Source organism: Microtus ochrogaster, unplaced genomic scaffold, assembly GCF_000317375.1.
Source record: "Microtus ochrogaster isolate Prairie Vole_2 unplaced genomic scaffold, MicOch1.0 UNK100, whole genome shotgun sequence".
NCBI lineage: Eukaryota > Metazoa > Chordata > Mammalia > Rodentia > Cricetidae > Microtus > Microtus ochrogaster.
Window position 1 is genome coordinate 340,461 of NW_004949198.1, and position 25,177 is coordinate 365,637.

At 48.1% G+C, this 25,177-nt stretch overlaps 1 protein-coding gene across 1 annotated transcript in view; it reads left to right on the forward strand.

The window, feature by feature from the left end:
- The window catches only part of Acss1 (acyl-CoA synthetase short chain family member 1), a 45,230-nt gene that overhangs the window by 6,272 nt on the left and 13,781 nt on the right, over positions 1–25,177 (forward strand). The window contains exons 2-5 of the mRNA XM_005371230.3: positions 2,902–2,998; positions 17,149–17,348; positions 19,461–19,636; positions 19,957–20,109. Coding sequence (XP_005371287.1) covers positions 2,902–2,998; positions 17,149–17,348; positions 19,461–19,636; positions 19,957–20,109 — 626 coding nt within the window. The remainder of the gene's footprint in view (positions 1–2,901; positions 2,999–17,148; positions 17,349–19,460; positions 19,637–19,956; positions 20,110–25,177) is intronic.

Genomic DNA, 25,177 nt, shown 5'->3' on the forward strand with positions numbered 1-25,177 from the left:
AGGCGTGCGCCACCACCGCCCGGCTTGTTACTTTTTTTAAACAGAGAGATTTGGTAAATCCTTCATGTCTTCCTTCACTCCTCCAGCTCCCTTCCCCATGAGTTCCCTTTTCCTCCTACCTCTTTCCCCATTTCTCTTCTCTCTCCTCCTCCTTTGCTTCCTCCCTCCCCTTTACCTTCCTCTCTCCTATTTTCCCTCTCTGCTTCTTATCTTTTCTCTCTGCCCCTTCCCTCCCTTCTTTCTTCTCCCTTGTAACTGAGGAAGCAGAGGGAATTGTAACTATGTACTAAAAACCATCATAAACATGGCATTTTAGAGCCTGGTCTACAAGAGCTAGTTCCAGGACAGGCTCCAAAACCACAGAGAGACCCTGTCTCGAAAAACCAAAAAAAACAAAAAAACAAAAAAACAAAAAAAACCATGGCATTTTAGGGCTATGGTTCTGCCAGATCCATACTGTGGTGGCTCTAAGGAATGGGATTATTCTGTTGGTACATTCCTCGGGAATACTGTGACTTCCTCAGACCCAATCTTAAGACACACTTGGGGGCAACTAATTCTTAGGCTTTCTTAGAGTCAGGGCTTTCTATATCACCTGGATTAAATATAATCCAGGCTTGATATAAATGACAAGGACATTGTCCATAGTTAGTGAGTGGCTGGCCAGGGGCCAAACTTGCGGATTTTTTTTTCAGGCAGCTCCAAGGCTGCCAGGCAGTAAGGCATGGCCAGGTGTCACACAGGGCTAGCAAGGACCTTTGCTTACACCCCACCCCCAACCAGGAAGAGAAAGAAATGGAATCCCCACTGATTCTGGAAGCTACATATGTAGTGGGTGTACATGTAAACACACAGGCAGCTGCCCCTGTGTGGTCCTAAGACAGGCTAGAGCAAGACTATTTGCTTAAAATGCACAGACTCTGCTAAAGCTGGTGTGCTTCACGGGGCCTAGGCCCCTACGTGGGACCAAGCTCTTTGGGGAGTCTGATGCCACTCAAGTGTGAGAAGCGTGGGGTTCATAAACTGGGACAGGCTAATGTTCCTGTGTTTCCTTTGGGGGAACATTGGATTTGGGAATCTATTCTGAGCTGCCTAGATTTGTGCCATCCATCAGCCCCAGGAATGGGTCTAGGGGACCACCCAGCTATACCACCTGTGCCAGGCCTTCTTCATCCCTTTTCTCAACCTGCCTTCCTTCTTGGTATAAAACAGGCAGGATAACTTGTTGGGCTTTGCAATGCGGAGTGAGGGTCTCAATTCAGAGTCAGTCACTCTCTGGGGAGGACTGTCCCGGGAGCAGGCAATGTTCTGTGGTGTCAGAGCCCCTACCTTTGGGCAGGTTCACTAGGACACCAGGACCTCTGTAAGGTTGCTTCCTGTTGCATTGACCGCTGCACTCCTCAGGGTGACAAAAGTCAGGGTGGTTAGAGCAGAGGTTCCCTGGAGAGAATATGGGCACACATCTCCTGCCGCTTCTCAACACAGCTAGGTCGGTGAAGAACTTCAATTTGTCGCTAGCTTCCTAGTGTCTAGAGCAGCGCAGACTTCCTGATCTTAACCAGTCCTGTCCTGATTTTCTCTCAGGACTTTCTGTGGCATTGATTCTCAGGTGACCCTTTCCAACTTGTCAAGACCAGCTCAGAGTCACCTCTATGGCCAGGCAGCTGAGGACGTGGCCCTGTACCAAATGGTAACCTCTTCGCTGGCTGCTTAGAAACCATAAAACCCTGAGTTTAGAATGAAAACTCTTGGTGTTTGGGCATTCGTGTACACACAGATACACATACACACAGACAGACAGACACGCACCAGACACACACACGCACGCACGCATGTACACACACACACCACACTGGTAAGCTAGACTCAGCCTGGAAGCACAGTCAGCTGCCCTCTGAAGCTAGCTTGCTAATTTCTTCCCCAACAGCTTTGCACCTGTTCTCATCTGCCCGTTGTTTCACTGTTCTCCACAGTTCTAAGGTTCATCTGTCTGTGGAATCATACTTCTTCACATCCCCACTTTGCCACAGGCTGGGCTCAGCTTGCTTCTATCTGCTGCCTAGAACAGTTCTTGACTGTCTGTTTGAGCCATTACAAGGAGACTGTGGAGGGCAGCGTGAAGGACCCTGGAACTAGGCTGAGTCAAATCCAGATGTGACTGTGTGACCTTGGACAGGCTGCTCAATCCGTGCTTTTCACGTTGGTGACGAGAAATACTGGCAATGGGTCCCCGAGAGCGCTGTCTACATCCAGGTGCTGACTGGTGCAGTTACTGTTGCTCGTTGCTCTTAGCTTCTGTGAGTGGGTTTGTCTAGTCTGGGTAACTTCAGCCCTAGGGTTCTGTTGGAAAAAGTTATGTGACACCTGCCAAAGTCCACCTCAGACGATTGGAGGCCACTGGTGGGAATGTGGCTGGGGAGAAGGGGCCACTGTTTGAACCAGCTTGTTTTAGCTCACCTTTACAATCAAATAATCAGTGAACAGGACGTCAGCAGAACTGAGCCCACTAATCCTCAGGTTTATGGTAAACCAGCCCACTGACCTTGTGTTTTTTCCAGTAAGTCATGTGAACTGAGTTTGGGTAACAGAGGGGGAGGGGATCAGAACTTTCTTGCCAGGCGTGTTTAGGTTAGTACCTACCACACAGAGAGTCTTGGGTGGTGATGCCACGTGCAGCCAATATGGTGACCGTTGGAATGACATGATGACCTTAGAGTCTGTGGGGAAGGTCACTTTATAGAACAGATCTTGACTGTGTCCATTTTTTGCTGTTGTGGCAATCACCCTATCTGAGGGAGGAGATCCCCGCTCTGCAGGAATAGTAAACCACAGCAGACCAAATCCCACTCCACCCTCTTCTAAAGCAGCCGGAATAACATCTGTTAACTTTTCTTTGCGTAGTCAACTGCCTGGATCAGCACGTGCGGAAGTCCCCTGAGAACGTAGCTTTGATTTGGGAGAGAGATGAGCCTGGGACTGAAGTGAGGATCACTTACAGGTACTGTGTGTCATCTGGGACTCTCAGCACTCTAGGGGGGTCCTGGACCTTTCTATAATTTTGTTTTGGGGAAGGTATGTGATCCCTGCTGCAGCCGTTAACTCAAAGGGTTCCCAGTCTGGAAGGACCCTGACTTGGTGTTTGCTTGGTGTTATCTGATGTCTGAAGACTCCTGTAGCAATGTTAGGGACTGGGGAGGCATGGGCCCAATTCTGTTGCTGTGTCTGTCTCAGGATGTGAGATTGTCTAAGCATTGAAAGATGTTTCAGCTTTGGGGATGTTCTGTTATCCCAGGAAAAGGAGATGTGGGCAAGGCAGGCTGTGGCAGGAATCAAAGCACACAGAGCATCGGCCCAACAGAATCCCTGGGCTGAAGATACCCAAAAGAGACTAGGCGAATTCATCGTGGGAGCCTGAGTGTGGGCAGAAGCCTCGGGGCACTCACTATCAGTATCTCTTATCACAGAGGTGGAAAACACGGAGATTAAGTGGCTTGCCCAAGGTCAGTCACAAGGTAGCAGACCTGGATTTGACTCAGTTTAGCTCCTGGATCCCTCCCACCATCCTGCCCTCTTTTGTTATCTTGTAATGGTCTAAACTGGAAGCCAAGAACTACTCTGTCAGCAATGCCAGCTACTGACCTTTCTCTATATACCTTATGATGGGGGTGGTGACTGGGATGATAATTAGTACAAGTTTTCAAAGGCAGATATTGCTCCTTGGTTTTGTAAGTGGAGCCTATTCACTATCTGGGCACCGAGTACCAAGAATGTGATGAAGTATCAAGGTTTTTGATGAAGTAGGGATCATTCAGGAAGAATGACCACTGACTGATGGTGATTTAGATGGGCCTATGGGAAGCTGCTGCCACTCCTGGATTGTCTTGCTTACAGACGCCGTGGCACAGCAGGGAGGAGATTGCCTTTTCACTGATGTCTCAGTAGCTGAAGATGGTGTAACTCAACGAGAGCATGCTTGCCTAGCAGATATGAGACCTCAGGTTCTACCCCTAGCACTGAAGAAAATATCCTTTTGGCTAAAGACACAGTTTAATTGTTTGGTGATGTGCCTCAAGTCATGGGTTCTGTGTCTTTCCCTCATCAGGTCTTCTGAGTATGATTATTCTCCTCCAGGTAGCTTCAGACTTTCTAAATCCAGTCAGCCATCTAGCAAGAATTTGTTTCCTGCCTTTAGTCAGTTACTGCTGGCTAGAGTAGCCTGCAATAACAACCAAAGCATGGCAGACTACTCGGGCTGCAGAGTGAGGTTGTTTAGGTTGAGATTCAACTGATGTGTGAGGAGAAGGCCATGTCCTGGGGGCTGGTAGAGGGGGGACACAGAAGGAGCGTTCATAGACATAGTTTCAGGCCAGGGTTCTGAGCATCGCAGTTACTTGTGGATGCTCAGGTGACCGAGGGGCAACCAGACACTCATTTTCCACTTGCTTCTGGAATTCTAGTTTTATTCCAGACCATATTCAATCCTGGTATAAGTGCTCAGGCTGCCTTTTGTAGAAAGCAAGATGACTTAAAAAATTGGCATTTTAATTATTTTTAAATTATGTATATATGTGTGTGGGTATATACATGAGAATACGGGTCCCCAGAAGAGGACATTGGATCCCCTGCAGCCAGAAGCAGAGGTGGTTGGGGGCCACCTGATGTGATGTTAGGAGCTGAACGCTTCTGCTAGAGCAGTGCCCGCTCTTTTTTTTTTTTTTTTTTTGGTTTTTCGAGACAGGGTTTCTCTGTGGTTTTGGAGCCTGTCCTGGAACTAGCTTTTGTAGACCAGGCTGGTCTCGAACTCACAGAGATCCGCCTGCCTCTGCCTCCCAAGTGCTGGGATTAAAGGCGTGTGCCACTACCGCCTGGCACAGTGCCCACTCTTAAGCACTGAGCCAACTCTCCAGTCTCAAGGTGACAGTTTCAATCACGTGTAGCCCCTTGTGGTGTTATTGACCCACTCATCCCTTATCCACTGATCCCATCAGTCCTCAGGCATATTGTAGCCTTCATAGCTACAGGGCTATAGCAGACTTTGGTGCTCTCTCCCTTGCTGGGCTGAGTTCGGGGCCTGTGTTGTTTCTATCCTCTGGTACCTGGCTTCAGCCTCCTTGTGGCCCACTAACCAACAGCATTTTACTACCAGGAGCCTGGTATGAAAAGATTCCTGGGTGGCTCCTGTACAGGGGCTCATTGGGAACACTGCTTGTGGGAATTGGCTAGTTCAGCTGCTGCTTCGTGAGGATTTTGGGTCAACTCCGTTTGCATATCCACATACATCCTTTTAATAAAGGTCAGAGGCAGCCGCTTGGGCGCTGTCATGTGTGGCAGGCCAGAGGCACTAACTAGAGAGCTGGGGTCCTGCCCTGATGCTGGCTGAAGGACTAGTGTTTCCCTGCCTTTCCATCCCAGGTATGCTTCGAGTGGTGGATAGGCAGGCCACGAAGAATGCCCTGTGACCAGATGCAGCGGTACTTGGCAGTCTGTGAGCTGCAGAAATTTGTGGTTGAAAGTTAAAGGTAAACCACCTGGAATGCTCAGGATTGCAGCCAGCTCATTAAAGTCAAGAGAGACTTGAGGTTGACGGGAATGAAGCAGCTCCCAGCCAGCCAGACACATTACTAGGTACGAGTGAAGTGTTTGCTAAGCTGCCCCTCTATAAACATGCGGAGTTTGTTCACGGTGCTTTGGTTGGTTTCTGATGGCTTAGAACTAGAAGGCTGTGTGTGTCGTTAGGACAAAGTGCTACACACACTGTAATTGCAGCAAGTGTGTGCAGGCCATCGGTTAGTGCTTTCCAGGGACATTTTAGGCGTTTGACTTGCTTCTGGTTGTCATGCCAGTAGACAGACAGACACATGTGCTAACCATATTCCGTCGGAAATAATGTGATTTCCTTCCAGATGTCTCTGTGGCATTGGCACTCAAGGTGCTTCAGGATAGTCACAAGCCCCGTAGATTCAAAGGTCAAGCTCCAGACTCTTAGACTTTGTGTGTGTGTGTTTTATTCTGCTAGGGATCAAATTCAGGACATTGGTTATGCCAGGCCAGGCAAGTGCCCGGTCACTGAGCTACACTCTACCCCTGGCCATTTAAAGATATGCCATGCGGCTAAGGATGGTGGTGCACACTGCAACCGCAACACATAGGAACCAGAAAACAGCAAGTGTAAGGCCAGGCTGTGTTGCCCGGAAAGCCACTGTCTACACACACACACACATCACCCCAAAATAATACACAAAGAAAACACAAGGGTTGCAGATGCAGCTAAGTGGTGGAGCAGCGTGCCCTGAATCTAATATCTGCTACTGCCAAGAAAACAGGAGAGAACCCAGCGGGGTTGTAGTTGTTACAGGTAATGGTGATGGAAACATGTTTTTCTGGTTCCACGAATCTTCTAGGTGGCTCAGACGGCTGCATACAGATAGAACCTGGGAGTCTCAGGTGATCTGTAGAGAGAATCTCCCTGACTGGCACCGGTGGTCTTTGTCATGTTTTTATCTTGGTCCTTTTTGGTCCAAAATATCCTCCTGGCCAATGATCTAACAAAGCTGTGTGGTCTCCCAGGGCACTACCTCTCTCTCTCTGTAAACTGGGGTGAAAATGACTTTACAAGGTTGACCCACGGAAGCTGGCCCAAGCATATGCATAGCGCTGCAGAAATACCCATGGTAGCTAGCCATGGTTATGCGCAACAGCTGGCCAGTGAGTATCCTTCAAAACACCATGACAGGATTGCTTTAAAGACTATGATTTGATTAGATAAGAATAATCATGCCACTTTTTTATTATTTTCAACATTTTGTTATGGAAAAACTTCAGACAGTGCAGCCATCTACTTCTCATTCAGATTTTGCAGTTGTGTTGTGGTGCGGAATCTCTATCCCTTGTCTGTTATCCATCCTCTTTTCTGGCGCTTTTCAGAGTGAGTTGTGAACATCAGTACTGCATTAGTCACCCCCCCTCCCCCATCACTACCACCAAATATATGACAAGAAACAAAGGAGGGGAGGAGGGACTTAGTTTTGGCTCACAATTTGAGGGCATACAGTCTCGTGCTGGTGAAGGAATAGCGGTGGGCTGTTGTCTGGGGGCTGGAACTTGAAACAGTCACACTGTATGGAAGTCACGAGGCCGGAGAGAGAGTTCAGGAAGGAAGTGGGGCCAGACTATAACCCTTAGGACCTGCTCCCGAGTGACCCACTTACCCCAGCAAGGTTCTGCCTTCTAATGTTTCTAAACAGCACCCGTTGCTGGGAAACAAGGGTCCAAACACACAAGTCTCTGAGGGGGATGCCATAGTCACTCGAGCCTGTCGGGTGCTCTCCTCCCAAGCTCTCCAACATGCATGTGATTAACCAGAGGATAGCCAGGACACGCTTATTTTTCTCTTTTGATATGAAATTTACTGGCAATGAACCCATTTGCTGGATTTTGACTCAGGAAAACGCCAAGGAAAATGCTGTGTAACCCAAACCTCTATTTTAAATTACTCCTCAGGGATTATTAGTTCTTCTATCTAGCTCCCCAAATACTGTTGATCAGGTTTTTTTTTTTTCTGACATAGTTTTTATTCCAACCCCATAGATAAGAGGGAGATTCAGAGAGATATTGTTTGTTTATGGGAAAATGCCTGGTGTGGGTGGGGAGCCACAGTTAGACCCTGCATCAGCAAGTTCAGTGCCATGAACCCACATCAAGTGCTAAAGGCCATGTCAGCAGATGTTTCTGAGGCTTGATGGATCCTGGGATGAAGCCCGTCAGAATGAGCTGTGTCAGCATCTGGTCTGGGATCAAGCTTGTCAAGGATGGACACCGATGCGTTGCCTTCTTCAGGTGCCCAGGGTCTCTCACCACTGGTTCTAATGAGTCCTCTCGACAAGTGTAATTCTGAGGAATCTGGTTTGGTGAACTAGCAGCTCCTTTACCCAGGTGGTGGGATTCAACACAGAATCCCACCATCATCCTGGGAACTCACAGGAGTCACCACAGTGTGCCTTGTGTGGAGGTGAACTCACACGTGCACACACTCCCACCCACCACCTTTCAGACCCACCCCCACAGCATAGCTCCAGAGCTGCTTTGTGCTTTGTGTGGGCTGTGTCACCATCCTGGGAGAAGACACACCCTGCGTGCCTTATTAGCCTTGGCCTATGGGACACACCTGTGCCCTTCAGGAATATGTATTCTGCACCCTGGCCTATAATAACCCACTTCACGTGGCCTTTTGTATGTGGCCATAAACTCAGAGCTGTGAGTAGTGAGGCAGATGGAGCCAGTTCCTTGGCACATTCTGCCACAGGGCACCTGAGACTGGAGTTCAGCTTGGATGTCCTGGGTCCACCTCCCAGCAAGTTGGCAGTGTGACCATAGGGAAACAACAGGCTGAGTTCCCCTTATGTTTGTGAATAGCGGTTGAAAGACGTCACCAGGCAGAGTGTGGATAATCTGGTCCTTCCTGAGGCAGGTGGCCAGATGGCATTTGAACAATGCCCCTTCTCACCCCCCTGGGTGTTTCTCATATGACAACCCTAAACACTTCAGGTGGGCATTGCAGAGACTCAGGGTACATGTGGAGAAGCCCCATGGGATTGTGCCATGGTTTTCATGGTGCTGATATTTGTGGTCCTATATTGGGCCTTTGTAGCAGGTAGGACACACTCTGAGGAGGCAGCAGGGTCCAAACTTGCAATGGGGCCAATAGGATGCTGCCTGCCTGCCTCCAAGGCCTCAGTGAACATCTAGGGGAGGTTGTCCTTCTGGCATGCTGGCCTGGTCATTGGGCATTACTGTAGAGGGTCGTAGGGAAGTGCGGAATGGTGTCTGGGCCGTGGGGGGGGGGGGAGGCTCCCTTTATCCAGGTGGCAGGACTGACAGATAGCACATACTGGAGTCAGAATGGAGATGGGGGAACCTTCATCTTGGAGCCACCTTCCTAAGAACTTGTTATGTCTTGGACCAGAGTGTTTTCCAATGTGACCAGAAGAGACTGGTCTCTTTGGGTTGAAATGATAGGAAACAGGAAGTCATTCCTTGGACATCAATCGGGGAGGTTCTGGTAGGGCTTGGGTTGAAAGACAGAGGAAGACAAACTGTGAAGGGGTCTGGACAGGTAATCTGGTGCCAGGGTCTTCAGAGAGCCAGGTCCATGCTCTGCCTTTTCCCCAACTATGTGTGACCCAAGGCACATCAGTCCCCTGACTCTCAGTTTTCTCAGTAGCAAAGTGGGATCATGCTTCTGTCTGATGGAGCTGAGTGCTGGGTGTGCCACAAGTGATGGTTTAGTGTGTGTGTGTGTGTGTGTGTGTGTGTGTGTGTGTGTGTATGTACATCTACACTATGTGTGCATGAGTCCATGGAAGTCACGAAGTCATTGGATCCCCCGGAACTGGAGTTACAATTAGTTGTGAGCTGCCATGTGGGTGCTGGGAATGGAACCTTGTTCCTCTGCAAGAGCAGTGTGCAATCCTAACCTCTGAGCCAACTCTTCAGTCTTGAATATACTGATTTCAAACTTTTCTTCCATACCTTGGTTTCTTACGTTGAAGCTGGAAGATGTTTTGAATCTTATATATGACTACTGCTGTATTTTGTCTGTCGTTCTTTTGGACACGAAGGGTCTCGGAAGTTTATGTTTTAGATGGAAGGATCTTTGGACCACTAAGAAAGTTTATTTATGTCTTGGGAAACCTCTTTGAGGGAGCCCTTTTGAGGTTTCTCTGGGGCAGGCCTGACCAAAGTTCAGTTTGGAGAGCACACAGAAGCGAAGAGCTCCCTTGCAGCTGGGTCTCCACGCTGCAAGCTCCCTTCTGCTAGGTGGCGGCAGCCGGCTTGCAGGAGATGGACAAGCTTCTGCTGGGGGAGAGAAGAGGGACTCAGTTCTCAAGGGGAGGGGCATGGCCTCTGCCCTTGCTTGAGAAGCCTGTGGTGGAGAGCTTCCTTGTTCCTGTTTTGTGTTTTTCTTCCTTTTTCTGCAGCCGCTATAGACGATAGCTTACGAGTTAAGCGACTGGCAGGTTTGCTGTGTGCAGCTGTGGCTTCCTGTGACTCTGCCAGCGGGGTCCCCTTTAGGCCAGCGGATGAGTGGATGAGACAGACTCTTGCTTGTCAGAAGTGTGAAACTGTTTCTCCTCCTGCACTGCATTCTCTGTTCTACCTCCAGGGCCATTTTTTCATCCCCCTCGCTCTTGCCTTCCTCTTACGTGGGGTACATGGGGTACACAGCATGCCATGCCGTAGGGTGCAGCTTTGGGAAGGTGAGGGCAGTTTGTGAGGGTTCCGCCACCTGGCCCTCTGGCCTCCAGAAGTCTCTTATCATCTCTTTTGTGTCCAGTCTCTAGCCTTGCTCTCCTCCGGTTGCTTGTAACCTATGATCTCTATGCCCCCACTGTGGGATGACCTCAGGTCACTATTCAAGGTTCCAGCCCGGACTCCCAGCGAGCTTCTGGGGCTGGGTGGGGTGTCAGACAGCTGGAAAAGCCATTATTCGGTTTGTGCTCAGCTTGACCTCTGCAAGGCATAGAGAAAGGCAAAGTCCCTTGCCTTTCTCAGGGCAGCTCTGCAGCCCAGGGACGTACTGCCTGTGTTGCTTAGTGTTGGCTGTCAATGTGACAGGATCCAGAATTGCCTAGTAGATGTACCTCTGGGTTTGTCTGTAAGGAAGTTTGGAGATTAGGTTAATCAGAGTGGGAAGACCCACCCTAACTACAGCAGACCTGTTGCCTAGGCTGGGGACCCAGACTGGGTATAAAGAGAATAGGAGCTGAACACCACACTCCTCTCTGCTTTCTGGCTGCAGGCTCAGTGCCTCTCTAGCTTCCTCTCCTCCCGCCTTGTGCCTTCCCTGCTAGGACTGTAATCTCTTGACCTGTAAGGCAAAACCATCTCTTCCATCCCTGAGTTGCTTCTTGTCAGGTATTTAACCACAGCAATGAGAAAAACAGTTAGCATACTGGCCATACCCCTCGGTCAGCATCCTGTGTGCACATAGTGTCCTGCTCACCGACTGTCTGGAGAAGAAGCAGGCACTGTGGGCAGTTGGTGCAAGAAGGGTTGATGGCACCAGAGGACTTGAGAGAAAAGGACAGAGAGCTAGCTGAAGAAGGAATGGGAGGTGGGAGAGGGCAAAGGTCACTCTATCAATGGAGTGATAGAGGGTTTTGTAAGTCAGGAAGAACAGAGCTCATAGTGTCTGGGCAGAAGTGGGCCTTGTCAGGTGGCTTTCTCTTAGAATAAGGGCTTGTCTTTGCCTGGCACTGCCTTGATTTGGTGAGGAGACAACATTTCACATCTGCTAAGCCGGCTGAGCTTCCTGGAGAAGCCTGGAAAAGAGATCTGGGTCTTTACTTGGTGAGGTGGATGATTTTGTTGTTTTGTGTGAGGTTGTTGGAGCCTTCCCCACCGGTGCAAGTGGAGATGCTTTTGTGGAACTGCAAGGAAGCCTTGAGCCCACAGAAAGGGTACCAGATCTGATAAAGTTTCCAGCATTCAGGGGCTAGTGCCTCTCAGCAGGGATGAGCTGCTTGACAAAAGCAACAGGGCTTCCCGAGGGAACCGCGTTAGTGTGCTTTCTGCCCTTGAACCTATGTCCTCAATGCAGTGGGTCCAAACTCTCAGCATCTACAGAACTCATTGGTATCTGAAAGCCGGGGTGAGGAGGCATGTGGAAAAGGAGTTAACATGGCTGGAATAAATACAGTTACTCTTCCCCACATTCCAGGCATTAAACAGAAAGTATGACATGATTGACAGTTTCTAGGGAAGGGACAGAAAAACCAGCTTAAGTTAATTTTAAACACATTCTCAGGAAGGTCGGAGGGCACAGGCTGTTCTGAGGGGCTGCCCGCTGCCGCAAGGCAAGTTTGCTTGAGTTCCCACGCCATTCATGCCATGCTCAGCCTTCAACACCTCATTTAGGGAGACATGTTGGAGGTTTGAAATCAGCCAGAGAGGCAAGACTTAACGCTGTGAGCACTGGCACACGCTACAGGACTGTTTTCCCAAGGAAGCTGGTTTTTGAACGCTTGCCAACATGATGGGGTCACGGGAGCTGTCTCTCCTTCTCACAGTAAAATGCTTTACCAAGCTGCTCCCAGAAGCAGGGAAAAGCACCCCAGTCTGTGGCTCCTGGGGTGGCATCCTGGTGACCGTGTCTGCTGGAATGTCATTCTCTAAGTGTCAAACTGCAGTGTTCCGCGGAGTTCACCGAAAAGCCTCGAAAGAGGGTGGCTCCCAGCTTGTGTCTAGTCTGGAACTTTCTGTGGGAACTCAGCTTCTCTGTTTTGCCACATGGACCGGTGCAGAGTGAGTGCTGGAAATCCACCAGGTGGCACAGGAGCCATGCAAACCGGGAACAGGACCCGAGACATGTCCTGGGGCGATTTTATTTATTTATTTATTCGTTACCACAGGGAAAGTGAACGTTTTCAGAAAGTTAATAGCTACATCCCTCTTCACGTCTCACCAGGAAGAGGACTCCCTGCATGGCTTTGGAGCAGCAAACATGTCTGTAGGCCAGGGTAAAGTGTGCTGCCAGGCCCAGCTGTTTTTGCTGGCTTCCATGCTGCGATTCTACCAGCTCGTTGGGCCTCCGGCCAGTGAGAGCCTTCAGAGTTCTCACTGCTTTGGCACTTGCCTGCTCTGGGTTGTGAGCTGTGCTTTGTGCCTGGAAGAGAGAGAACTTCCTCTCCAGAGGCAAGAGGTAGGCCAAAGGGAAACCAGGCGTTAATGAGAACAGAGTCCTTCTCAGGTCTGACTAGTTACTTTTATCCTTCAGGGGGGATATTTTTGGCTGGCAGACTGCTGACTTTGGTCAGGGCTGCTGTGGGGTTTGACTTGGACAGGGCTGGGGCAACACGGGGGGCAGAAGGTGCTGAGTATGGTGTTTTACATCCCCCCGCCCCAGGACCTCTTCTCCATTCTGTAGATACAAAGAAAGGCTTCTTTTAACATTCAAGTTAGTGGATTTTGATCTGTTCTTTTGCTACTTTCCCCGTTTTCAAAAAAGGTTTATTTTTACATTATGTGCGTCCCGTGTACCTCTGTATACATATGTGCCCCGAGGTGGAGGTGACCCAAGAGTCAAGAGACTTGGAATCCCGTCTGGAGCTGGTGTCACAGGCTGTTGTGAGCTGTCTGGTGGAGGTAGTGGGACCTGAACTTGGTTCTCTGCAGTGTGAGCAGTGTGTTCTTTTAACTGCTGAGCCGTTTTTCCAGTCCCTTAATCCCCTTTTGAAGAAGTCAGCCTCTGGTTCCCTCCCGTCCCCATCTCCTGTGCTGGGAATGGAAACCAGAGCCTCACACATGCCGAGCACAGGCTGTTGCTGAGCTGTCTTCTCTGCTAGTCCTCTTCAAAGCTAACAGGTATTTAAAGGCAAACTAACTCAAGGGGATGGCGATCACATTAACATGGCCGATGGGGGAAATCACGACTTTGGGGAAGCTTTATATCAGAAAGAAAAGAAGTTATTGGATAGCTGGAGTGGCCCAGTGAGCAGACGTCCTGGTATCCCTCACAGCCGCCCAGCTGCTGTCTCGTGGGATCCCTGATGGTGTCTCAGGCTTTCCCTGGCAAATGGCAGCAGCTTTGGGAGCTTTCCACATTGAAGTATGGTGCTCAATATCTTCGTCAAAGCTCTGTGCTGAAGGTCGCGGTCACAAGAGCCCCTGATGGCACAGCTGGTTTCTGAGCCTGTCCAGCCCATTTCTGTGGCTTCAGTTCTCTGGGGGTTGTAAGCAGCAGAGTGAGCGAATCTCTTCTCCACGAGACCAGGCTTTATGGCTCAGCAACTGTTCTACTGGGCTGGTTCCTCAAGATGGGATGCGGGACCTGCTGCGCCTTGCTGGGAGAGGAAGGCCAGTCTTGCCCCATACTGTTGGCAGAGGCTGTTTGTTCGTATCCCGGCTGCCCAGACTCCAGAAATAATCACACTGAAATCTGTATTAATTGCAATATTGTTTGGCCAATAACTTAAACATATTTCTAGCTTGCTCTTATATCCTCAACTAAGCCATCTCCATTAATCTGTTCATCAACACGAGGTCACAGCCTACCAGCAAAGTTTTGGCAGGATCCAGCGGATGCATCTGTCCCCAGCGGCTACATGGCTTCTACCTTGACTCTGCCCACTCTCTATAATAATCTCTTCCTGGTTATATTCTGTTAAGCCATAGGCCAAAAGCAGCTTCTTATTAATCAATAAAAACAACATGTATACAGAAGGACTTTCCACACCACCATTCTACATCACTAAAAGTTGCCCTTTCTTCTCTCAAGTGCACTGAATGGAATACTATATTCTAGAGATTGTAGCAGAGTTCTCTGCATCTGCTTAGGTCATGGTTGTGGCCCTCCAAGGATTGGCAGGTGTAGAGATCCTGCCAGTAGGCTGCAGGGAGCGTAGCTTATCGCCTTGGGCCAGTACGGCTCTCACTTCATGCTCACTTTCTGTACTTATTTATACAGTCATCTAATAGATATTTACTGGCTATCTTTTATGACCCAGCCTTATTATAAACTGCTGAGCAGAAGGCCATGAGTAAGACTCAATGCTGTGTCTAAGCCGTCTTTGTACTCTAGTGGGACAGATGCGGAAGAGAATGAGCTTGTGTTTACCTCATGAACGTGGATAGGCAAAGTCAGTGTGGGAAATAGACAAGCAAGCCATCCATTGTCAGTTTGTTGTTTCCTAAACACAACACGCACCAACCAATACCTTCCTTCCTTGGGCTGACAAATAGGAAATAAGTAGGAGGGAAAGAAACTTTCAATATCACACACGAACAAAAACAGCTTTGGGCTGGGCTTGGCAGCACACATGAGGCGAGACAGGAGGTGGAGAGTTCCAGACCAACCTAAGCTATATAGAGAGTTTCAGGTTAGCCTGGGCTATGTGGCCCCATCTCAAAGCAACAACTACAACGACACCCAACTTTGATTGAAAGAAAATTGAATACATAGATACAGCTGCTTCTTCTCCTCCTTCCACTGAACTCTCTTTCTAGCTGTTTCCGTTAGAGCTCAACTCAGACTCTCTTGCAGGGGGTGAAGGGTGCGCTTACTTTGTGTGTCTTTAGGCAAGTGTCAGGTTGATTACAGAAGGTATAGTAGGGCTGTGTCTGCTAGAGAAAGGTCTTGCTATAAGGACAGGCCACAGTCCTTTCTTTAAACTGCTGCCTCAGGCTGGCTGCAGGGTAAAGGCTGGCTTTCAATACCATCGGTCAGCAGGCATGGCACTTTAGACTCACCTCTCTCAGCATTGCCCAGGGCATAAGCCTCAGGGCTGTGAAAGCAGAGTTGATGGGAGGGCCCTGGTTTTGCTCACGCATTACTGATAACAATTGCTTTTTTAGCACTGGGCGGGCATCTCAGAGGCGTAGGGATGTTTCTGGGCCCTAGATTCTGTGGCTTTGGCCTTGGAGTGTTCTTTCATTGTTAACTTAGGGAAAGGGTGGGCAGAATACCACTGAATGCTGCCTTTGTCCTCTTTAGAGCTTCAGGGAGAAAAGATGGAGGCCGTCAAGGGGCCCTGGACTGAGCAGGCCAGGAGTGGCCGGCAGCTGGGCCAATAGCAGGGTGGCCAGGCTTAGGCTCATTTGGGCGCCTGTGCAGGGTGGTTTCAGAAGAAACAAAGGGCCCCTTGAACACTGCCTGAGATGGGGGCTGCATTTTCACTGAGAGGCCTCTTGTTGAGCTCAGCCTTTCTTGAAGTTCCATGGATAGGGAATTATGCTTTTCAGGGGCTTTGAGGGGCTTGTAGTAGGGTTCCCCCTTGGGCCTGCTTGCAGGCATGGCTGTGCCTTGTTTGGAGTGTCTTCGTGAGATTCAGAGGGCAGGAATGTGGCCCATGCTTAGCTTCCCTTAACCCAGAAAAGGGGGTCTTTGTTTTCCTGCTTACTCTAGCTTTCTGTGTTAGTTCGTTTTATTGTAAATAGCTAATTAATATCAAACAATGTACAGAAAAAGAGGAAAAATGATTGGGGTATCCATTTTCCAAGTCCAAGTTTGATGAGAAAAGGTGTTAGAACAGCCTCAAGCTTATTTCTGACCCTTACTCTGCTTTTCTCCTCTCCTGCCTTCCCAGTGAGACAACTTTCCTATGCTATACTCCTGGCTTTCTTTTCTTCCTTCCTTTAATTTTCCCCCTTGCATCTATCTATCTATCTATCTATCTATCTATCTATCTATCTATCTATCTATCTATCTATCTATCTATCTATTTTTGAGACAAGGTTTCTCTATGCAGCACTGACTCTCCTGGAACAAACTCGGTGGGCCAGGGTAATCTCCACTCAGAGATTCACCTGCCTCTGCCTCTCAAGCGCTGGGATTAAAAGCATTTGCCGCCATCTGGCTACTCCTGGTTTTCTTGGAGTTTAGTATCATGGGCTATGATTAGTCAAGGGCTATGATTATGAAAGAATCATTACTTAACTCTGAGTCAACCAACTTGTTATCTTCTGATTAGCTGGCTAAGTGTTATGACCTGGTGAGGAACTCATAAATCATGTAGATGTAGGTGTGTGTGTATGTGTGTATATGCGTGTGTATATACGTGTGTGTACATATGCATGTGTGCGCGTGTGTGTATATATGCGTGTGTGTGTGTGTGTGTGTGTAAGTGTATACGTGTGTGTGTGTGTTGCTAATTTGTCATTTGTGTCCAGTCAGTGCTTGATACAGATCTCTGTCTGTCAACTCTGCCCAGGGGGTTGGTTACTAGCAGGGTAATCATCTTTCTGTTGCTTTCTCTTCCCAGTCTCTATGGCTTCACCAATTTGGTACCTGTCCCACCAAGGTCTAGGCTGGAAGAAGAGTTTCTTGGTGCTTTGGCTTCTGTTGATATAGAAAACTGGGAGTCTCCTTTTCTCTTGCCAAAACTCTGATTTTTTTTTGGAAGCCAACATTTTAAGAAGTCTTGGGAACATGACCTCTCAGAAACTGAAATGGCTGTGAGGTCAGCCTTAGCGATGCAGCTGATCATGAACAAATGTTGACCACTTGCCATCTTGCCACGCTGCAAGTTCAGCTGTTCTCCTCGGCACTGGGCTGAAAGACAGTGCCTGTAGTCTGTGACTTGTCCCGCTCTGCGTTGTGCTGTACTGTGGCTCTTTCTTGTTCCTAACGGCCTTCTCTTCTCTATGCTGTAGGGAGCTTCTGGAGACCACATGCCGCCTGGCCAACACGCTGAAGAGGCATGGAGTGCACCGAGGGGACCGTGTGGCCATATACATGCCTGTGTCCCCATTGGCCGTGGCAGCAATGCTGGCCTGTGCCAGGATTGGGGCTGTCCACACAGTGGTATTCGCTGGTTTTAGTGCAGACTCCTTGGCTGGGAGGATCAATGATGGTGAGCATGGGTGGGCATGGGAGGAACTCAGGAGTCCCCAGGTCTTGTGTGATGAGTCAACACAGCCCCACCTGTGGTTCAGGAGAGACAGTCTTCTCCCTGGCCCTGAACTTGAAATTTAGTAACCTCAGGCTCTTAGGATGGGACTCTAGGTGAACACCATTTTGCCCATCAAACTAACTGAAATTTTATTCTTATATCCTGTAAGTTTATTTAATGTTTATTAACGTCCATAGCTTTCAGATGGATTTCATGTGATTTCCTACCTACAGTCCTTGCCTTTCGTGGGTAGAGATAGCCTTACCTCTTCCTTTCCACTCTTGATGGTTTGTGTGTAGTTCTCTAATGGACTGGTTGGAAGTCCTGTGACCATGTTGACTAGGGATGGGGGAAGCTGGCATGCTCATCTTGGTCCTGATCCTAGAGAGAACACTGTAGCTTTATTTTTTTCAGTCTGAGGATGCTGTCAGCTGTGGCATTGCATGGATGCTCTTTACTGGGCTGAGGACCTTTCATCTGATTCCCCCCTTGTTGTTTCATGTTTCTAGCATGAAAGGTGCTGGATTTTTCAAATGCTTTCCCATTCACTCATTGAAACATAGGTTTTCCTTTATTCTGTTAATATTGTGTCTGACATTGTTGGGCTCTGCTTGCTGAGCTGTCCTTGCCTCCTTGCAGGGTAAACTCTTGTTACTAACAGCACTGAGGGTTCTGCAACACTGTTCAGGAGGGAAATTTATCCAACAAGTGCTTTTGTCTGACATTGGCATAAAGATAATGCTCTCCTCATAAAATGAAATTGGAGGGGCTGGAGAGATGGCTCAGTGGTTAAGAGCATTGCCTGCTATTCCAAAGGTCTTGAGTTCAAGTCCCAGCAACCACATGGTGGCTCACAACCATCTATAATGAGGTCAGGTGCCCTCTTCTGGCCTGAAGGCATATATTGTATACTAAATAAATAAATTAAAAAAAATGAAATTGGAAGCATACCTTCCTTCCATTTCTGAAAGAATTTGAGGATTGGTGCTAGTTGAATAGGATTCCATTTGTCCAAGGTTCAAGGTCTTCTTAAATGTCAGTTCTTCACTTGCCAGTGCACCTGTCTGATCCTGGTCTTTTCTCTATGAAGGGGTTACTATCACCCCTGCTTTTGTTTTTTTGAGTTAGGGTCTTACTATGTAGCTCTGGCTATCCTGGAACTCACTATGTAGACCACACTGGCCTCAATTCTCAAAGATCAGTCTGCTTCTCCTTCCTGAGTTTCTAGAACCTCTCGAAAATATCACCCCCAGCTTGGGAAACTGTGGGAGGCACTCGAGAAATTCAATCCATAACCCCCAGGGTGTGGGGGAACCCCTGCAGGCAGCATCACTGCCAAGTGTTCGTTCTAGACTCTTACACAGTGACAGACTGAAAATTCATCCATATACACGTTGTCCCTTAGTGTTGTGTGAAGGGAATGCCCTCAGAAGTTGCGTCTCTCACACTCTGCCCTGGGCCTCAGCTCGGCTGTAGAAGTGTGGGCTTCCAGGGAGAGTCCTGAGGGAAGCCTAGCTGGGACTTTGAAGAGAGGAATGTGACAGGGAGGGGAGTGCCCTCGTGAAGGCAAGGACACCCACTTGGAGGTGTTGGCTCTGTACTCCAGACAGCAAAGGGCCTTGGCCTATGGAAGTCACTAGCAGGGCTGGCTACGTGGAAGCCTTGGGATTTGGTCTCCATTTCTTGCTGTTTCTCTGCCACGGTGGTTACTCTAGGCAATGTGACCCTCCCTCACTCGGGGAAAGCCTCTCCAGCTCACTCTGGGGCAGGCGAGAGGGTCGAAGCCTGGCTGGGAAACTGCCTTTATATTGCTGACTTGTGCAAGAACAGTTTATTTCAAGGTCGCTTGTTTCTGGTTCTTTCCCACTCACCCTCAGAGTTTGAGAAAGATGGGGCACTAATCTGTGACACCCCGAGCTTCCACTGCAAGCAGACCTTTTCTTTTCCTGTGGGGTCTTTTTACTTGGTTGGACTTCATCTGTCACACTCTTAGGCCTGGATTATCCAGCTACAAAAGTCAGCTCGGGCTGTGAGGTTCTACACTGACCAGACAGTCTGTGTTGTGTTCCTTAGCCAAGTGCAAGGTCGTTATCACCTTCAACCAAGGACTCCGGGGAGGGCGGGTGGTGGAGCTGAAGAAAATAGTGGATGAAGCTGTGAAGAACTGCCCGACGGTCCAGCACGTCCTGGTGGCTCACAGGACAGATGCCAAGGTTCACATGGGAAAGCTGGACATCCCTCTTGAGCAGGTGGGTTTACTTCATGTGATACAGATTATTATTAGATCACCTGTGTCTGGGAATTGTTAGGCTCTCGGTCTGGGTTTCCTGGATGTGCCCCCCCCCCCCCCGCCACTCCTTACACCACAGTGGGAGTAGAATCTGGTGTTTTGTATGTTAAGTAGGAGCTCAAACACCAAGCTACACTACCAGCCTCAATCCATATCTTTTTGAGTTGTAACTTGAATTGTAGTGTCCTGACTTCAGCTAGGGAAACGGTACTCTCCAGGGGCCTGCTGGAAGGGAGTGGCTGAATGCCTTGACCCAGTGACGTGCTCTGTCCTTTCCAGGAGATGGCCAGAGAGGCCCCTGTGTGTGCTCCTGAAAGTATGAGCAGCGAAGACATGCTGTTCATGCTCTACACCTCTGGGAGCACCGGGTCACCCAAGGGACTCGTTCATACGCAGGCAGGCTATCTACTGTATGCTGCCACAACGCACAAGGTAGGAACCCAGGGGAAAGGGGTGGAGGATGGCTGGTGCTACGCCTCTGGCACATTCTGGGTAGGGCAAGGAGGAACCATAGTGATCTCGCAGATGCAGGCTTGTGGTGCTGATGTGAGTTATGGTGCCGTAGGGTGGATGTGGGAAAGAGACAAGAAACCTGCGCCTGCTGTGGCCCTTCAACCCCTCTCTCCTGCTCCAGCTCCTTCTGCTCAAGGTGTGGGGGATGGGGCCCTTGTGGGCTCCCTTTCATTTCTGACTTCTTGAGCTCCTACACATATACCTTACAGCTGCACTGTAAAAAGAAAGGATCTGAACAGCGTAACTTACCAGGGCTGGGATGGTAGAATACAGGCTTGGTATGCATGAAGCCCTGGCTTCCAGCTCCAGGATTGTAGAAAATCAAAGCCAAGCCAAACCCAGTCCTGTTCTGGTATAACGATGAATACATTCACTATTATATATTAAAATATGCATTTTCTTCCACTCAGAAGTTTATAGTTCATTCTTTCCTTCTGATTTTTACTTTCTGTTTGCTTGAGAGCTTTTTTGCTTGTTTTTATATTATTTAAATTTTTTTGTACAATATAGTCTGATCATGTTTTCCCTCCCCCAATTCTCATGATATCTTCTTCACCCTCTAACCAACCAACTTTATGTTCTCTCTTTTAAAAAAGAAACAAAAACAACCCCCCACAAAAAAAAATCAAAACAAAAAAACAAAACTAAAAAGCACAAAACCCCCACAAAAATAAAAATCAGAACAAAAAAGTGTAATACCAATGAGACAAAGAAGAAAATACAAAAACAAAATGAACAATCCACAAAAATATCATTGAGTTCATATTATTTCATCAGCTATGCTTGGGCATGGGGCCTGCCCCGGACTATGGTTGATATACTGAGTGAGACTCTGTGGGAAAAAACTGATTTTCCCTTTGCCAGTGAGTATCAATTGCAGATAATGTCTTTGTTGAGGGTGAGAGACCCTGTGGTGGTTTGAATAGGAATGGCCCCCATGGACTCATGCATCTGAGTACTTGATCTATAAGAGGTGTCACCTTGTAGTAGAAGTGATTTTGGAGGAAGTGTGTCACTAGGGTGGGCTTCAGGTCTCAGAAGCTCAAGCTAGTTCTCTTCCTGCTGCCTGCAGATCTAGAGGTAGAACTCTCAGCTACCACTGCGGCACCAGGGCTGCCTGCACGCCACCAAGCTTCCCGCCAGGATGATAAGGAACTAAACCTCTGAACTGTAAGTCAGTCCCAGTGAAATGCTTTCTTTTATAAGAGTTGCTGTGGTCATGGTGTCTCTTCACAGCAATAGAACCCCGACTAAGACAGACCTCATGTCTGCTTTTCCTCCTGGTGCTGGGAACCCATGCAGGCCTTGTTCATGCTGCCACAGTCAGAGTTCATATCATTTCCAGTCTTTCGTCTGGAAGGCATTGTCTCCTCGGAGTCACCCGCCCCCTTGGCACTTACAATCTTTGCCTTATTTTTGAAGACAGAATCTTACCCTGTAGCCTAGACTGGCCTCATACTTGTGTCCTCTTCCTGCTTCAGCTTCCTAAGAGTTGGGATCATAGACCTGTATCAGCAAGCCTTGCTTCCCACTGACCCTAAAAAGAAAAGGAAAAAAAAATTGAGTCTCTGAAGCAATTGAAAATTCATTCTGAGTACTACTCATTTCAAAAGTAAAAATAAACTTAAAACACTTTTATAAAGAAATTTGAATTAGTAAGTGGAAATTGGACACCAGAGGGACACCCTTTAGGCATGTGGAATGACAGATCATGCTTTATTCCAATAAACGTGTATAAAGTGTTGATGGGTAGAGGGCTGGGATTTAACATGGGTCCCTGGTTGCCTCAGCGAGTAGCTGACACTTCCCAGCTAGGGTTGAGTTTCTGGGTTCCGTTGGTGGACTGGATGACCTCTTCCTAAGGGAAACTCAGCTAGGACTAGTGGCAATAACAAAGGGAACTCTCTGGCCAGGTGACCTGGAAGCCCATGTCTCTGTGAGCAGGCTTAGACACTGTTCTGGCTGACAGCAACTTTCCTTGCTTGGTCTGTCCTCATGAGGCCAGAGTTCCAGCCAGGCTTCCAGAAAGAACCTTGAGTCCCAGAGAAATCTTGGCTGGTGTTTTCGTCATCACTGCTCTATTGCTGTGAAGACATCATGACCAAGGCAACTCTTGTAAAGGAAAACATTTCATTGTGTGCTTACTTACAGAGTATAGTTCATGATCATGGTGGAGAGAAGGCAGGTATGGTGCTGGAGAAGTAACCGAGAGTTCTAAACCCTGATCCATTGGCAGAGAGAGAGAGAGAGAGAGAGAGAGAGAGAGAGAGAGAGAGGAGAGAGAGAGAGAGAAAGAGGGACTGGATCTGGCAAGGGCTTATGAAACCTTAAAGCCCACCCCCAATGATACGCTTTCTCCATTAAGGCCACACCTCCTAATCCTTCTAATCCTATCAAAGAGTTCTACTCTCTGGTTACTAAGTATTCAAATATATGAGCCTATGGGGGACATTTTCATTCTAACCACCACATTCCATTCCCTGGTCCCCACAGGCTTGTAGTCACCATAACGCAAAAGTGAGTTCAGTCCAGCTTCTAAGGTCCCCAGTCTATCATAGTCTCAACACTGTTTAAAAGTCCAAAGTCTCTGAGACACATGGCAATATCTTAATCATAAATCCCCAAAAAATAAAACTCAAAAAGCAGATCACATATATCCAACTTATGATAGCACAGAATACACATTACCATTCCAAAAAGGAAGAAAGGGAGCATAGTGAGGAAATACTGGACCGAAGCGAGACTGAAACCCAGTAGGGCAAACTCTAAATTCTGTATTCCCCTGCTTGTTGTCAAAGCACTTTTCAGATCTCCAAATCCTTTCAGCTTTGTTGAGTACAATACACTTCTCTCTTTTGAGCTGGTTCTGTTTCCTGTTAGCAGCTCTCTTTGGCAAGTGTCCCATCTCCGGCAGCTCCCACATCTTGGAAGCTCTAACACAAGGCAGGCTACACTTTCACAGCTTCAAGCAATGGCCACTCTGGATCTCCATGCAGGGAAACCCCTGACACACCCGTGGCCTCAGCAGTTTTTCTTAGCTGGAGGGAGATTCCACAACCCCTTTCTTGGTGTCCCTGACTCTAAAACCAACACCATGTGGGTGTCTGATGCTGCTAAACTCTGCTGCTTGCTGGCACTGGAGCTTGGCCTCCTCTTTCAATTATATTTGCATCAGCTCTCTATTGTTGATGGCTCCCTTTGCTGCTTAATTCCATTTCACAGATGGGAAGCTTATCTGGATGGGGTCATCCCTAAGGTCCCCACTCTGTTCTATTTAGCACCAGGCTTTTCTTTTAGCTTTTTATCTCCTTGAGCATTGGACTTAGCACAACATCACCTTTCCAGTGCTTTTCCCCCTCAGACTGTACATTTTGTATTTCTCTTCATTCAGCTTGCTCCTTTTCATTACACACACATGTACACACACGATTAAGAAACACAACAGAGTCAATAATAGGCTGTCTTGAAATCTCCTCCGCCAAAGCCACTAATCTGAAACTCTAATTTAGCTTCAGGTAGATTTTCAGGACAACAGCCACGTTCTTTGCCAAAATATCACAAAAATGATCTGTCTCTAGGCCACTTACTAATGCTCTTCCCCCCAAAACTTCTTGAGCTGGGCCCATCACAGTTCAAATCACCCTCAGCACTGTCCTCCATACTTCTGCTGGAATGTTCCACTAAACTCTGCTTGAAGCATTCAAGTGCTTTTCTAGCCCAAAGTCCCAAAGTCTTCCATATTTCTCCAACAAACAGCATGGGGAGGCTTGTCATAGCCATAGCCCAGTGTCTGGTACCAGTTTCTGTCTTAGTCACTGTTCTATCGTTATAAAGAGACACCACAACCAAGGCAACTCTTGTATATATAAAAAGGCATTTAACTGGCGACTGGCTTACAGTTTCAGAGGCTTAGTCCATTATCATCACTATGGCAGTGAGCATGGTGGCAGGGTGGCTTTCATGACACTGGAGAAGTAGTTAAGAGATTTACATCCTGATCCAAAGTCAGAGTAAGAGTGAGTGAGCGAGAGGGAGGACAGAGAGAGAGAAGGAGAGAAAGAGAGAGAGAGAGAGGTGTTGGGCTTGGTGTAGGCTTTTTGAAATCTTCATGACACGTTCCCTCCAACAAGGCCACACTTACTCCAACAAGGTCACATCTCCCAATTCTTCTCAAATAGTGCCACTCCCTGGTAACTACACATTCCAATATATAGGCTATTCTTATCCAAAGTACCCAAAGGGGTACAAAGATAGGGAAGGGGGCATCTTTTTCAATAATTAAGAGATTTTTTTTTTTTGAGTATTGGGTGTAGAGACCTTCAGACTTCTATGGCTAGGAAACTCAGGCCTTTTTCGAAAATATACAAATCTTAACAAAACCCAGTCTGTGTTCCATGAGTTACTCTAAAATGAGCATCACAGTAGTGAGGGAATGGAGTGTCTATTAGTCCTGCGGAAGCCCCTTCTACAGTCTCATCCTCTATGGCGTGATCATCACTGCCCCATGTTCCTTTCAAGGTTCACCCCCAAACCACATCCCTAGACATACGTATTTCTTTTTTTTTTCAGCTTATAAAACCATTGTAAATCCGTTTATTTCATTTAAGTCATTGAGTGACTTAACATGGCTGTTTTTTTTCTTTTTTTTTCTTTTTTTTTTATTTATTTATTGAGGATTTCTGCCTCCTCCCCGCCACCGCCTCCCATTTCCCTCCCCCTCCCCTGATTAAGTCCCTCTCCCTCATCAGCTTGAAGAGCCATCAGGGTTCCCTGACCTGTGGGAAGTCCAAGGACCGCCCACCTCCATCCAGGTTTAGTGAGTTGAGCATCCAAACCGCCCAGGCCCCCCCAAAGCCAGCACGTGCAGTAGGATCAAAAACCCATTGCCATTGTTCTTGAGTTCTCAGTAGTCCTCATTGTCCGCTATGTTCAGCAAGTCCGGTTTTATCCCATGCTTTTTCAGACTCAGGCCAGCTGGCCTTGGTGA